Source organism: Lissotriton vulgaris, chromosome 5, assembly GCF_964263255.1.
Source record: "Lissotriton vulgaris chromosome 5, aLisVul1.2, whole genome shotgun sequence".
NCBI classification, from domain to species: Eukaryota; Metazoa; Chordata; class Amphibia; order Caudata; family Salamandridae; genus Lissotriton; species Lissotriton vulgaris.
In genome coordinates this window covers 1,073,738,795-1,073,755,141 of record NC_141693.1, presented here as the reverse complement: position 1 = coordinate 1,073,755,141, position 16,347 = coordinate 1,073,738,795, and the positions used below count along the sequence as shown (strand labels likewise).

The 16,347-nt window shown below is 48.0% G+C and overlaps 1 protein-coding gene across 1 annotated transcript in view; it reads right to left on the bottom strand.

The window, feature by feature from the left end:
* Positions 1 to 16,347, bottom strand: part of SORCS3 (sortilin related VPS10 domain containing receptor 3) — a 1,546,015-nt gene that overhangs the window by 446,125 nt on the left and 1,083,543 nt on the right. The window contains exon 19 of the mRNA XM_086919577.1: positions 13,670 to 13,803. Within this exon, the coding sequence (XP_086775703.1) occupies positions 13,670 to 13,803 (134 nt within the window). The remainder of the gene's footprint in view (positions 1 to 13,669; positions 13,804 to 16,347) is intronic.

Sequence of the window (16,347 nt, the reverse complement as noted above, 5' to 3'; positions counted from 1 at the left end):
TTTGTTACTCACAACACTAACATGTCCATGAAGTCCCAGGTCCAAGCAGGGGCAGGCACATGTTTTGGGTTACTGAAAATGATGAGGAACTTCCTCCCCCTACTTTCAGTCTTGCTTAGGAAAACCGTGGTCCAAGCCCTGTTAACGTTAAGGTTTGACTATGTTAATGTTCTGTACCTAGGCCTCTCTGATTATCTTCTCAGCTGCCTGCAGGTGGTACAAAATGTGGCAGCAAGGGCCGTTCTTAAGGTTAACCCGAGGACACACATGATGCCTTATTTGAAGTCCCTGCACTGGCTCCCAGTGCGAAAGAGAGTTAATTTTAAAGCCCTGGTGCTGGTCTTTAAAGCCTTTCACAACATAGGGGCCCAATACATCAGGAACAGAATTCAGCCCTATGCCCCATCCAGAACCTTGCGGTCCTCGACTCAGAGGTTGTTGATCGTGCATAAGTTCGCTCGTGCGTGTATGGGCGGAAGCTCTTTCCAGGTTGCGGCCTCAAAGCTATGGAATAGCCTGCTGTCCTCCCTGAGACAGGTGCAAGATCTCCTTAGCTTTAAAAGAAAGCTAAAAATGTGGCTTTTTTAACATTAGATGAAGCACCCACTAATGTGTACACTGTTCTGTCTATGGGGTCATGTCAGCGCTGGGACACTCTCAGGAGTCGCGTGCGCTTTACAAATACCCTGTAACATAATATAACAAAAGAAAGTTAGTGCTCATGCATGTTGTGTCAGAGAGTACAATAAGTTAAGAAGTGTATATGCTCCTCATTAGGACAGTATTCTGTTTATGAGAAACAGAAAATATGTCCTAAGTGCAAGCTTGCAAAAGCATCAATGGATTTCCCTCCAAGTAAACAAAAGAAAGACAAGGAAGGCGGTGTTAACAAAAAAAAACTGTAGAAAGAGGGAGATATTGTAGGTTTCCAGTTGAAAAATAGTACTGTGTCAACTGCTATGCTAAAGTTGTTCTGAATGTACTTTTCCATTTACCACATCTTAAGAATGCAATTCAACATAAAGCAGAGCACAGATTCTTCTCTCAACTGTGTCATTGGCTGGAATGTTTTACATAGTTGTAGGAGTATAGTACATTCTGCTTCAAGCATTTGAGATCTAGTAGACATATGTAGGGGATCTATAGTGGTTTAATCTCAACACTCAACAAGATACAGATGAATTCAATATTGTCATCCTTGGAGTTTTGGAACAAGAAGAATAAATGTTTGTTCTTCATGGATCATCGGTGTTTAAGACAACATTTGGGCTACCAGGGGTGCTATGGCTTCAAAACAGACTCCAAAATTCAAATGTGCTTTACATCTATTTCGAGCAATATCATAACGTTTTCTTTTTTTCTTTTATGTTTCTTTAATTAGTTCAGTAGATATAGCTAAAATACTAAATTAAATATTTGTAGTGAGTGCAAGACATAGTGTCACTTATTTAAGGTGTCATATAATTCAGTTCTGTTCTTTTTCCTATAATCTAGATGATTGTTTTTTTCCCCAGTGTTCAAGGATGAAGCTTTGTGTAGTACATCATTTATGATGTATAAAAGTATGGACCATGAGAACAGTAAAATAGGGAAAATTAAATGCTTAAATTAAATGTATAAGTTCTTAACTATGTTACAGCTGTGCAATGCTTCATTATAAACATATCTAACAAAAAACATTAGCAACCCTGTATGTCCTTGCAAACTTGGTATTGCTATTCAAGCAAAAACAGTGTTCACAGGAACTCATTTAATACACTGGAGAACACAACCCACGTACAACAATAATTTTGCTGTACCCACTTTAGCTGAAGTGGGGAGACAGTATTATAAAAGTAAAAATATATAAAGTTTGCTGGGGCTCTCCCTTTGTAGTTTGACAGCTACAAAGGGAGAGCCCCAGCAAACCAGAAAGGTTTTCTAGGAACAAATGATTTGATCAAATATCCTAAGGACTTCCCTGAAATTCCAATAACCAATTGCCTCCTTCTTTATTCGCAGCACAAATATTGCACTGTTTTGGTTATGGTCACTTCACTGGGGTCACAAAGTCATGTTCAAATATAAAATGTATTTAGTGTGAATACCCATCAGAATGTAATTGTATATTTGGTTCCTTTTCTAATACTGTCTATGCAAAATAAATAACCCCCACTTCGGCTGAAGTGGGTACAGCAAAATCATTGTTGTACGTAGGTTGTCTTCTCCTGAGACATATGCTTTGTCACTCATTACAAATGGTAGTAACTAAGTGATATATGGTTTGACTTTTTGTTGTATGCTGCTTCTGTTTAAATCACGCAAGAAATCAAACCCCTTGCATAAAAGTGTATTAATTAGATTAAATGAGTTTCTTGTGAACACTGTTTCTGCTTGATTATTATGAACATAAACATTTCTATTACAGAAAGTTATACCATACTGTGTAAGTTAATATTATGTATGAATAACATGTATTTCTCTTTTATTACAGACTGATTCATTTTTGTCAGTTATACAGGCCTAGATGTAGGTAATTTTATTTGACCACTTCTTAAATACCGAATTTACCGATTCGGTATTTAAGAAGTGGTAAAATAGAGGGGGGGATGTAGGTATTACAGAATCGGTAAATACTGAATCGTTAAGATTCGGTATTTACCGATTCTGCAAATACCGATTCGGTAATGCCCATTGATTCCTATGATTCAGAAAAGAGGGTGGTGATGAACACAGTGTCTGAATTAAGCAGACCACTCTTACCCAGTCCAAAGATCAGGGCTTGATCCATCACCGTTTTTCAGCTCACTGCACCATCTCAGCTCAGAACTTGGCTATATGCAAATTAGTCTGACCCTGGCCCAGTGCATCATGGGCACAGGGCAGCTGGGATGGTGCAGTGAGCTAAAAAACGGTGATGGATCAAGCCCTAATCTTTGGACTGGGTAAGAGTGGTCTGCTTAATTCAGACACTCTGTTCATCACCACCCCCTTTTCTGAATCATTGATTCCTATGGGCATTGAAGCCCATAGGAATCAATGGGCATTACCGAATCGGTATTTACCGATTCGGTAAATACCGAGTCCAGCAAGGGTGCAGGGGGTGTCACTTTGACACCCTCTAGCACCCCAAATACAGGCATGTGTGCCATGTGGCACACAGACATGCCCTAAGGGCATGTTTGTTTGTCACATTGCACAGGTGTGCATGCACAGATGTGCATGCACACCTGAAGAACAAGTTACTTACCTTCGGTAACGATATATCTGTAAGAAACATTAGTTAGTGTTAGATTCCTTACCTTAGAATATCCCCAGGCGTCAGTCTGGATCCGGAAACTTTTGCGTAGCAGTACCCCTGCGCGTCGGTAGGCGTCGTCTGCAGGCGTCCCCTGCGGCTCCGCGTCCGTCGTCGGCGTCGTGCGCCGTGATGACGTCGCTGGAGTACATAGACGCCGCCTCCGCGCGCTGACGTCAGTTCTTTGCACACAGCATTTCCGCGCCAGGAGACGCAGAGCCATGAGAGAACCAACACTGGTGCCATGTAAAAACTAGGGCCCTGAAAGGGATGACCTTAACCCTAGGTATCAGTTCGCAGAACGGGGAGGATGGGTGGGTTCGGTAAGGAATCTAACACTAACTAATGTTTCTTACAGATATATCGTTACCGAAGGTAAGTAACTTGTTCATCTGAAAGAAACACGTTAGTGTTAGATTCCTTACCTTAGAATACATACCCCAGCAATACCAACCCCGGTGGTGGGTCTGCGAACCAATACAACTACACCAGAAAGTCCTGGAGGACAGAACGGCCAAAGAAGCCATCCCTCCGGACTTGGCTGTCCAGGCAGTAGTGCCTCGCAAAGGTGTGCAGCGAGGCCCACGTAGCCGCTTGGCAAATGTCCTGCAAGGGGACTCCCCGGCCCAGGGCAGTGGTAGCCGCCGTGGCCCGAGTGGAATGGGCCCTCAGCCCAACAGGAGGCTCCTTCCGAGCCAAAGAGTAGCACGCTTTGATGCAGAGGACGACCCATCGAGAGATGGTTCGTTTACAGACCGCCCGTCCCTTCTTCGCACCCACGTAGCCAACAAACAGTTGGTCATCCACCCGGAACTGGCGTGTGCGATCCATGTAAAATGAAAGCGCACGTTTTGGGTCCAGACGATGGAGCCGCTCTTCATCCTTTGAAGGATGCGGAGGCGGGAAGAAGGAAGGGAGGGTAATGGACTGCCCGATGTGAAAGGCCGAAACAACCTTGGGCAGGAAAGAAGGCCTAGTCCTCAGAACCACCTTATCAGGATGAATGGACAGGAAAGGAGGTTGGACAGAAAGAGCCTGGAGCTCACTCACTCTCCTGGCAGAGGTGATGGCAACCAGGAAAGCCGTCTTTAAAGTCAGGAGACGGAGAGGACAAGAATGAAGGGGCTCAAAGGGAGCACACATTAGAAAGGTCAGAACCAGGTTCAAATCCCACTGAGGCATCACAAACGGAACAGGTGGAAACATGTGAGTGATGCCTTTCAAGAATCGAGTTACAATCGGGGATTTGAACAAAGAAGGCTGATCAGGAAGCCTTAAAAAGGCTGAAAGGGCAGAAAGGTAGCCCTTGATAGTGCCCAGAGCAGAGCCCTGCTGGGCAAGAGAAAGAAGAAACAGAAGAACCTCCGAAAGAGGGGCAGAAAGAGGATCCACAGCCTTTGCTGTGCACCATGCCACAAATCTGTTCCACCGACAGGCGTATACCGACTTAGTGGAGGGACGCCTGGCTGCCAGAATAACATCACAGACTTCAGGAGGCAAGTCAAATGGCCTCAACTGTCGCCGCTCAATCTCCAAGCATGGAGGTGGAGACTGGACAGGTTCGGGTGGAAGACCGTCCCCTGCTGCTGCGACAGAAGGTCCTCCTGAAGGGGCAGGCGGAACGGGGGACCGACTGACATGTTGAGTAGCTCGGGATACCAGTATCTTCGAGCCCAGTCCGGAGCCACAAGGATAACTTGGGCCCGGTCGCGCCTGATCTTCTTCAGCACTCTGGGCAGAAGTGGTATAGGCGGAAAGGCGTATAACAGACCGCAACTCCACTCGCGCCGAAAGGCGTCGCCGTGCGAGTGCCGTCTTGGAAACTCCAACGCGCAGAACTGATGACATTGCGCGTTCTCTTCGGTGGCGAATAGATCTAACCAAGGCTCTCCCCATTGCAGAAAGATGCCTTGCGCCACGTCCGAGTTCAGACGCCATTCGTGATCCATCGAGCACCGACGGCTGAGTTCGTCCGCCCTGGCGTTCAGAGAACCTGCCAGGTGTTGAACCGTCAGAGTCACGCCCTGACGTTCCAGCCATTGCCAGAGGCGCAGAGCCTCCTGGCAAAGGGTCCACGACCCCACACCGCCCTGTTTGTTGCAGTACCACATGGCGGTGGTGTTGTCGGTGAACACCTGCACCACACTCCCGTTGACAAAGGGGAGGAATGCCTTCAGTGCCAGACGAATCGCCCGCAGCTCCAACAGGTTGATATGGAGCCGGGACTCCGCCGGAGACCAGATGCCTCTGATCTCTGCCTCTCCCAAGTGGCCACCCCAGCCCTGGAGGGACGCGTCCGTCACGACAACGTGCTCCGGTTGGGGAAGGGAGAGGGACTTGCCCCTGACCCAATCGCGGTCCGCAAGCCACCACTGCAGTTGTCTCGCAGTGCCCTCCGAGATCAAGACGTGGTCGGACAAGTTGCCCTGATGCTGGGCCCACTGAAACTTCAGGTCCCACTGCAGAGCCCGCATCCGCCACCGAGCGTGATGCACCAGAAGGATGCAGGAAGCCATCAGTCCCAGCAGCCGCAGCGTCAACCTGACCGAAACCCGGGATAGCGGCTGAAAGATGGGAATCAAAGCCTGAATATCCCGAACCCGCCGTTCCGGAGGATAAACCCGAAACTGCGCCGAGTCCAGAACCGCTCCGATGAAAAGGAGCTTTTGAGAGGGACACAGGTGTGATTTCGGCACATTGATGGAGAACCCCAGGTCGTGCAAGAGGTCTGCCGTCATCTGAAGGTGGTGGACGACTGTCTGGGGCGAGCCCGCCTTCAACAACCAGTCGTCTAGGTAGGGGAAGACTGAAACCCCCAACCTGCGCAGATGGGCTGCGACCACCGCCATCACCTTTGTGAACACCCGTGGGGCGCTGGTAAGGCCGAAGGGAAGCACGATAAACTGAAAATGCTCCTGGCCTACCGTGAACCGCAGGTAACGCCGGTGGGCCGGCAGGACGGGGATGTGAAAATAGGCGTCCTGCAAGTCCAACGCTACCATCCAGTCTTGTGGGTCTAGAGCAGCCAAGACCTGAGCTAACGTCAACATCTTGAACTTCTCCTTCCGGAGGAAGCCGTTGACGTTCCTTAGATCCAAGATAGGACGTAGGCCCCCCTTGTCCTTCTTGGGCACCAGAAAGTAGTGGGAATAACAACCACGCCCTACTTCTGGCCCAGGAACGCGCTCGATGGCCCCCTTGGCCAAGAGGGCCGTAACTTCCTCCTGCAGAAGCGTCAAGTGGTCCCCCGACACACGGTGGTTCTGCGGTGGCATGGCTGGAGGAGAGGTCTCGAAGGGGAGGGAGTAGCCCCTTCGGACGATTTGCAGCACCCACCTGTCCGAAGTGATCGTGCGCCAGTGAGCGTGGTGATGGCGAACCCTGCCACCCACTGGCGTCACATGGGGCCGAAAGCACGGACTAGGAGGATTTTGGGGTAGATGCTGCGGGGGAAGGTGTGGTCTGACCCCGCCGTTGTCCCCGACCGCCACCACGGCGGTTTCCACGGCCGCCACCGCGTTGGAAGGATTGTTGCGGCGCGTGGCTGGCAGCACGTGTGGGGGCGCCCCTTCCTTGGCCACGAAAGGGACGAAACAAACCCGGTTGCTGACGCTGGGTCGAGAGACCCAAGGACTTGGCCGTGACCCTGGAGTCCTTGAAGCGTTCCAGCGCGTGGTCCGCTTTGTCACCGAACAGGTGACAGCCATCAAACGGCATGTCCATCAGGGCATTCTGGACATCAGCCGAAAAATTGGCGGATCTCAGCCAGGCGTGGCGACGAATCGCCACCGTCGTAGACATAGCCCTGCCCAGCGAGTCGGTCGTATCAAGACCACACCGAATTGAATATTTCGCTGCATCTCGGCCCTCAGCCACAGCCTGACCGAGCTTTGCCCGCACCTCCATGGGGCATTCTGGCAGCAGCTCCGCGACCGTATCCCACACAGAGTGGGTGTAGCGGCCCAAGAGGCAGGCGGTGTTGCAAGACCGCAGGCCCAAACTAATGGACGAGAAGACCTTTTTGCCAAACTGGTCATACCTCTTGGATTCCCGGTCGGGCGGGGCCGACGGGAATGCGGACTGGGAGGTCGAGGCCTGGATCACCAGACTCTCAGGAGTGGGGTGGGTAGACAGGTACTTGGGGTCGTCCGGACAAGGACGGTGGCGCCTGGCCACGTTCCGATCAACAGGCGCACCTGAAGCGGGCCTGGACCACGTGCCCAACAGAACGTCAGACAAGGCTTCATTAAACGGCAGCAGTGGCTCCACTGGGCATGACTGCGGTTTGAAGACCTCGGTGAGGATGTTAGGCCTCACGGCCGCGACGGGGAGCTCAAGGTGTAAGGCCTTGGCAGCCCTCATCAGCACCACAGAATAGGCAGCTCCCTCCACCGATGCCACGGTTGGAGGAGAGATCAAACCAGGGTTAGGGGAGTCGTCCAAACCACTGGCATCCCCCAAGTCACCTGTCCAGTCCGGGTCATACTGGCACTCGCGAGCCAGAGGGTCCTCGGACCCCTCCCAACCTTCACCGTACTCCTCATCCTCTCCGTATTCGGAGTCAATGATGAAGACCGGCTCCTCGGGGTTCATGGGCCCCATCGGCGCCGGGACCGGCGTCGTGCGACGCCCGTCCGGCGCCGCGTCCGGCGTCGGAGAAGGTAAGGGGACGGCGCCGCCCGGAGCCGGCGTCGGAACCCCACCGCCGGCCGGAACCGGCAGTGGAGAACCGGCGCCGCGCGGGGGCGGCGTCGGGGGTAACCCCGATGGCAACGGCGCCGGGGAGGCCGGAAGACCAGCCGGCGCCGATCCCGAAGGCCCCTGCGGCGCCGGGGTCGGAGCCGTCGGCGGCGCCGGGGCCGGAGCACCCGACGGCGCCGAGGCAGGGACACCCGTACCGCTAGGGCCCCCAGACGGTAGCACTGGGCCCGAAGGCGCCGTAGGCCCCGTCGGAGAAGCGAGCGCCCTCATGGCCATGAGGAACGCCTCGATCTCCTCAGGCGTCGCGCCATGCCCAGGGACCGGAGGGTATGAGGCAGGCCGCGCCGGCGACTCTCGCGGAGCCGCGGGGTTGGGGTCACCCGAGCCCCCGGCCGCATCGCGCGAGCGTCGGGGGGAGTCGGGGGTACGATGACGACGCCCCGACTTCTTGTGCTTCTTACCTGACGAGCCTGACGAGTGGTGTCGACTTCCGGAGCGCCCGGCGCGGCTCCGCGACCGCTCCCTCGAACGCTCTCTCGACCTCCGGCCGGACCGGGACCGCTCCCGGTCCCGACGTGGGGCCGACACCCGGAGCTCCAGCAGCTTGCGGGACCGCTCCCGCCTAGCCTTGTTGGTAAGGGCCCGGCAGTCGACGCAGGAGTCCACGTCGTGGTCAGGGCCCAGACACCGGAGGCAGAGGCGGTGATGGTCTGTGACCGACATCGTGCGCTCACAGTCATCGCAATTCTTAAACCCAGGCATCCTATCAGGCACCGTAGAGGAAAAAACAATTGAAAAACTTGGTCAAAGACCGGAGTACTGCTCTTCAGATCTGCGTCCACTGGCGCGGAAAAAAGAAGAACTGACGTCAGCGCGCGGAGGCGGCGTCTATGTACTCCAGCGACGTCATCACGGCGCACGACGCCGACGACGGACGCGGAGCCGCAGGGGACGCCTGCAGACGACGCCTACCGACGCGCAGGGGTACTGCTACGCAAAAGTTTCCGGATCCAGACTGACGCCTGGGGATATTCTAAGGTAAGGAATCTAACACTAACGTGTTTCTTTCAGATTTCGGTATTTTACCACACAATAGGATTGTGTGGTAAAATACCGACTCTTAAGGGCCTGTGGCACTCTTAGGAGTGTCACCTACATATGGATTTACCGATTCAGTATTTTACAGAATCAGTATATTTACCGAATCGGTAAAATTACCAATTCTTAAAATAACATGCCCCTACATCTAAAAAAACCTAATACCGGTCGGAAACGGCCAAAATCAGCCATTTCCGACCGGTATTAGGGCTCCTACATCTGGCCCATAGTCAACTAACTGTTTACTTAGATATCTAATGCATGCAATAAGACATATTAACAGATATTGCTGGATACACTACAAAACTCAACCACACACTCATGCAGGTACTAACATAGCAAGGATTCACTTAAATATACACACACTCAGAACCTCATTCTTACACTGATTCATTCACTGACATACTCAGACACTCACTCATACACCCACTGATGCATACACTGAGACGCACAACTAGACAATTATGCATACATTGACACAACCAGACACACACTCATGCATACAATGAGACACCCAGCAACACACTGATGCATATGCTGACACACCCAGGAGCACACTGAGACTTACACTGAAAATACCCAGGACATTGCTGACACATACACTGACACACTCGGGCACATACTGAAGCATACACTGAGACACCCAGAAGCACATTTATGCATACCTTTCACATACTGATTCATACACTGATACAGCCATGCACACACTTATTCTTACAGTTAACTGCCCCGGATACACTCATACATACACTGAGGCCCCTAGGCATACAGTAATGCATTCACTGACACACCCAGTCACACACTCATACATACACTCAGACACCCCAAGACACACTCATGCATATACTGACACAAGCAAGCACAGATTGATTAACTCAAACATTCAACCGTACATACACTCAAACACCTGAGTAAACACTCATACATGTACTGACACAGCAAGCAGAGACACTGATGCATTCACTGACTCACTCATACATACACTCAGATACCCCAGCACACACTCATACATACACTACCACACCAAAGCACACACTGATTTGATCACTGACACACTCTTATACTTAATCATACATACACTCAGACAACTTGTGACTTACTTATACATACACTAACACACCCAAACACATAGTAATGCATTCACTGACACACTCACTGATAGATACACTCAGATATCCCAGGACAAACTCATACATGTACTGATACAGGCAAACAAACACAATGCATTTAGTGACACACTCAGGCACTCCCTCATCCATACACTCAGACACAGTGGGACATACTCATAGATATACTCACACACCAAAGCAATAACTGATAGATTCACTAACACATTCAGACACTCCATCATACATACACTTAGATCACGGGGGACACACTGACACACAGGGAATAAAAGTTAGAATTTTAAAACATTAGGAAATTCACTGAAAAAACCCAGAGGTTGCATGGATGTTATAGTTAGGCTCAGATTTTACTCAAACAAAAACATAGAAATTCAGCAGTTATATTTAACTGAGTTAACTATAACGTACGCCCCTGTAATGCACTGCTTCTGACCTCACATATTACATCACTCATTACATGGTTAGTGGCATTACTGATGACATCTCAAATGACATTACTGATGACATCATCTTGTGAGTGTAAGTGTTTCATAAAACCTTCTGAGATTTATGCGAGGTCATAAGCAGTGTAAGTTATAGTTAGCTCAGCTAATTATAAAAGCTGAATTGGTATGGCTTTCAACAAGTGAAATGTGAGCCTAACCAGAACCTTCAAGTAGCCTTTGTTTTTTTCAGAGAATTTTGAATGTTTTTAAAATGTTATTTCCTACTATAACATTCCTTTAACCTTTGTTTTTTACAATGAATATATATATATATATATATATATATATATATATATATATATATATATATATATATATATATATATATATATATATATCATCTTCTGCGGGATACTAAGAGGGTTACTGTTGGAACTGGCCCTTCTTGCAGGGTCATCCCCAAACTTTTTGCTTCTTCCTCCCTTATTTTTCCTGACCCATGGCTGTTGGCAATAGGACTCTGCGTACTTTACCACTGCTGATCTGTTCTAAAGTGCATATTCTCTCTGTGTAAATTGTTATTGTGATTGGATATACATGATTGGCATATTTGTATCACCAAGAAGTCCCTAGTAAAGTGCACTGGGTGTGCCAGGGCTGGTGATGGCAAATGCTACTAGTGGGCCTGCAGCACTGATTGTGCCACCCACATGAGTAGCCCTAAAATGGTGTTTCGGGCCTGCCACTGCAGTGCCTGTGTGCAGTCTAGGAACTGCCGTGTCCTCCTGGTCAGTGTCCCCACTGATCAGGCCTAACCTTTCCCTTTTTGTGCACAGCAGTCACCCCTATGGAAGGCCCAAGGTACCCCCCTGGGCAGGGCGCAGTGTATGCGAAAGGTAGAGCATGTACTGGTGAAGGTGACATGCTCTGGTAGTGAAAGGCAGACATTTCCGTTTTTCACTATTGTAAGGCTATCTTGCTCCATAGGTTAACATGGTGGATGCTGGCTACAGTGGCTACTAGCATTTCTTCCCATAGGAACAAGATAGGACATAAGAGTCGAGTATTCCTGAACTCAGAATTTAATAACACATCTTTTAGGAAAGGTTGTTTTTAAATCCTGTGTTTGAGAACAGCACTTTTAGAAAGTTGCTGTTCTCTTGTCTGACCCTTCTGTGCGCCTTGGCCTGTTTGTGTATTGACGGTCTGGTTTGAGAGGGACAGGGGCTGGGGATTCCCCAGGAGGCTGGCTGAGTCAGCCCTAGGCTGAATGACTACATTTGCAACCTGAGCGGTCGGAGGAGTTAGCACCTGGGCCTGAATAGGGCTCTGCCTGCCTGCCAAAATGCTGGCTCCACCTCCTGCTGGGCGGCTGACATCCCTGCCCCTCACTCTGAAAGGAAAGGAGAAGCCAGGCAAACAAAGTGCTCAAGCAACAGCCAGAACTGGTTCAGACCGGGCTCAGGGCCCACTTGCACAAAGAGCACAAAGACTTTTAGGGGTATAAGTACAGGACCCCTGACAACAGAAAATTAGATCATCCTGGAATCAAGAAGGAATCTCTGCCAAGGAGAAAGCTGAATCTGAAGAAGGAAGACTGTCCTGCTGTTGCTCTGCTGGACTGACCTGTTGCTTTGCTGCCAAGGAGAGGGGAAGGACTTTGCTGTTGTGCTGTGTCCCCTGTCTTGAAGGAATCTCCAAGGGCCTGAAAAGAGCTGGCTCCCTGTTCTGAAGCCCCAGGAACAAAAGGACTTCACCCCCAACTTCCCTGAACTCTGCTGAGAGAGTTCTGTCCTTCCTAGAGTGCTTGATCCAGTTGTGGGGCCTCTGGAAGTTGTGCCTGTGCTGGGAAGCTTGTAACTAAGCTTGAGAGACTTTTGCAATTGAAAAGTTATCGCATCGCTCGCTGTGGAGCGCATCCCCAACAGTGCGAGAAGTTTCCCGCCGCTACGAAGGTCGAGATCGTCGCAGCGCCTGTTGCGGCTGTCAGAGCCGTCGCATCCTTCGTTTGCGGGACGCACCGGATCGGTGCGGGAAGCCTAACATCTCTGCGAGTGTCGTCGCAGAGCCTGTCGTCACTGGGTGAGATCGCCGCACTGCTTACTTGTGGACCGCATCACGTCGCTGCAAGTGTCATCGCAGAAGCCATCGCATCGAGGTGTTCCGAGAGAGAAGATCACCGCTGGTTCACGCATCGTAACCCCGGAGATCGTCGCAACTCCAGAGATCGCCGCATCGTGCCTTTGCGAGAACAAACTTCCTACGGAACCTACACACCGGAATCCATACAAGTGGCCTACCTCCCCAAACAGACCGGATTCGTTGCAACACGCCCGCTGCTGCAGCGGGGCTGTCGCATCGCCTCCCCAGGCTCTTAGGAGCAACGCATCGCTTGTTTTCCACCGCACCATCTTCTGCTTTTGGAACTCTGTCGCAACTAAAGGTACTGTGTCTGAAACGTGAGGCAACTGGAAACTTTTCACGCAACTGTGGATTATTTTATCGCAACCTAAACAACTTTTATTACAACCTTAAGAACTCTTTTGAAACCATATTCTTGAACTGTGTATGTTGGATTTTTGTCGTTTTGGTCTTGTGTAGTTTAGATTAAATACCTTTATTTTTCTAAACTGTTGTGGAGTCAGTTTGTGGTGTTTTCACTGGGTTACTGTGGGTGTTGGTACAAATACTTTACACATTGCCTCCTGAATAGCCTTGACTGCTCGTGCCAAGCTACCTAGAGGGTGAGCAGGGGTTATCTCAGAGGGTTTCCTCCTTACCCTGACTAGAATCAAGGGTCCCAATTTGGACAGTGGTACCTACCTCTACCAACTAGAGACCCCCAGTTCTAACAGTTACAATGTGGAGTCTTACAATTGAAAAAACACATTAATTTTAACCTCTGAATGTGTCCCTTGTAATGTAACATTAATGCTTTTTCACAAGGACCAATATTTAAAAGTATCAAATGTAGCATGAGCATGGAAAGTACATTGTCTGATATTGTTCCAAAAATAAAACAGATTGGGTGAAGTACTCACCATTCAAAATCCCAGTCAGAGCATAGGCAGGGCTCTGATATAATGTACCTGGAGTAGTCTCTTCCTAGTGAACATTGTACTCCTGGTCTGCGCTTCCTGTACGTTTTCCTTTCTCCCATAACACAGAGCTCCCCCTTTAAGGAAATGTCACAAAACTGGATATTAAAACTGTGCAATTAAATTACATATCCTTCCTAGCTATACCGCATCATTCCATTTATACACAAGGTCATATTTTTTTTTGTGCTTTAGTTATCTACAAAATCATTACAAAAAACTTATGGAAAAATATGTATATACACAAATCATATAAAAGCTAGAATATCATAAGGCTCTCTGACTCCTTACTTTACAAGCAAATTAATTTCTTTCAGGAATGTAAAACTTCCTAAATCATCTGATAATAAATATTTGTACAACTGGTGCTGTTCTCATATTATCAATTAATGGGCATATCCTGGGACTTTTCAACATATTCAATCCATTGCATGTTTGAAATTCCTTTGGGGTCCCAGCCTAGCTCCGACATTTTTTAAATGTGAAGCTGTACAATCAGAACAGCATAAATATATTCCTCATTCTCCAAACATGGGATCCTAAATATAAATGGCTAAATGAATGAGGTATGCACAGTGCATAGGTCCACAGTGTGTTAATTTGTGCTACTTCCATTTCACAACTGTATTTAGCTCTCCAAATCTGAAGAATTCCCTCGACAATTTACTGCTGGACAGAAAGGTGATTTTACGATCGGTCATAGGTATGGAATGAAAGGGAGAGCTATTCATGTCCAGAAGGACTGAAGCAAGATGCTCGTTAGGAAGCTATAGTATCAAAACACAAACATGTTTTACACTCATTATAGTGCCTCACTGTCCATAATGTACTCTTGCCAAGGCATAATAGAGAACAACAACCTATATTCCTTAGAAACTGCATCATATGTGAACATTAACAATGTCTTAGCCGAATTAACATTTTGAAGACAAAAATAGCTTTTGGCACAATCAATATATGAATAGATGACGATCCTTAAAGAAAAATCACTTAGGGGCATATTTTCAAGAAACTAACGCAGCGCGTTGCCACAACTCATTTTGCTTCACCACTCTACATTAGTTTCAAAGCACAGGGATGCAACATATTTATAACAATATGTCACATCTCTGTGCTACTCCCTGCGCTGGCGCACAAACTGCTGCCATGCACCGGCGCAGGCACCCTTGCACTATGGTGCAAGGATGCCTGCATCGTGGGGAGATTGTTTTTGTGCAGGGAGGGCTACCTTCCTACACAAAAACAATCAATTGAGGTGATTTCCTCTTCCAATGTGTGCTGTAGAATGCAGCATGCATTGAACGAGGAAAAAAACGAGGAAAAATGAAAACATTTTTCCTCGTTGCACTTTGCTATACCATCCCTAGGGTGGTGTAGCATTGTGATGCATTTCCAGATTTACGATTCCTAGTAAATCAGGAAATGCATCAGTGGACATGGGTGTTACGTGGGAACACGAACAGCAATACCCATGTCACGCCTCTAACATGCAAAGAGTTGCAAGAAAAGGGGCAATATTTACAAGCACAGGTCAAGTCACGTAGGGTGGTTTTACCTGTGCTTGGAAATATCACTTAGCACGTTGGACCGCCGGTGCGTCACGCAACGTGAAGCACCAGCAGCGCAAGGCTTGTAAATCTGCCCCTTACTCTCGTTATAATCGAAGTCTATTTTAAGGGCCGTAGTTCTGCGTTTCATTTGCAACGAGCAGTTAACATCGAGCTCGCAGTAAACCAATGCCCCCTCCAATGACAGCATCATTATAGAAATTACAAATCAGCCAGCACGAGCTAGCTGGCATTTTTAAATTTATTTCTTCCAGTGCAATGCATTGAAAGATTTATCTTGCTGCGGCTCCTGAACATTGTTAATTAGATTTAGATACCCACCAGCTTTCACATCATGCCATGTTTCCTGTTAGCAATGTTCTCTAAAATGCTCACTTTCTTCAAATATGATATTATTTTAAGCAATTTGCAAGACAATTTCCAATATTTTTATCAGTCACTTTGTTAAATGTATGCTTTGGCTTTATGAAATTTTCGTCTTGCTCTTGCTGTCGTGAGGTAACTGCGTCACGTTTACATCTAGTTTGAGTGAGTATTTTTAATTGTAGAAAAGATTCTAAGTACACTGTTAGAAAGCAGCAATAGATAAACCTTCTCATCCAGCGATTTCCACATACATAATGAATATAGTGAGCAAATGTGCATGTGACCACATGCATAATTGTACACAGCATACCATTCATAATCTATAGTTACTGTCAAATTCGCTTTTTTTCTGAAGCGCAAGAGTGAATTAGTACTTAAAAAAAAAAAAAACATTTCCCCATGTAAGATAAACTGACACATGCAAGAGACCTTGTGATTGAACCCATTTGTCTGAGGACATTCTCATCATTTCAACTGTGGCTGATTAGCAGGAGAACTCACTTCCCTATCCATTTACAAAATAGACATGTATTGGAGTATAACGTATAATTCTGCATTTGAAAATATAACAATAAAGTACACTTGAATATTTTAACCTTTCTTTATTTATTCATTTTCCCCTTAGACGACCCCTTTCCCCTACACTACCATTAATTTTACGAGTGTTCTCTCATCATTGCGATCCCA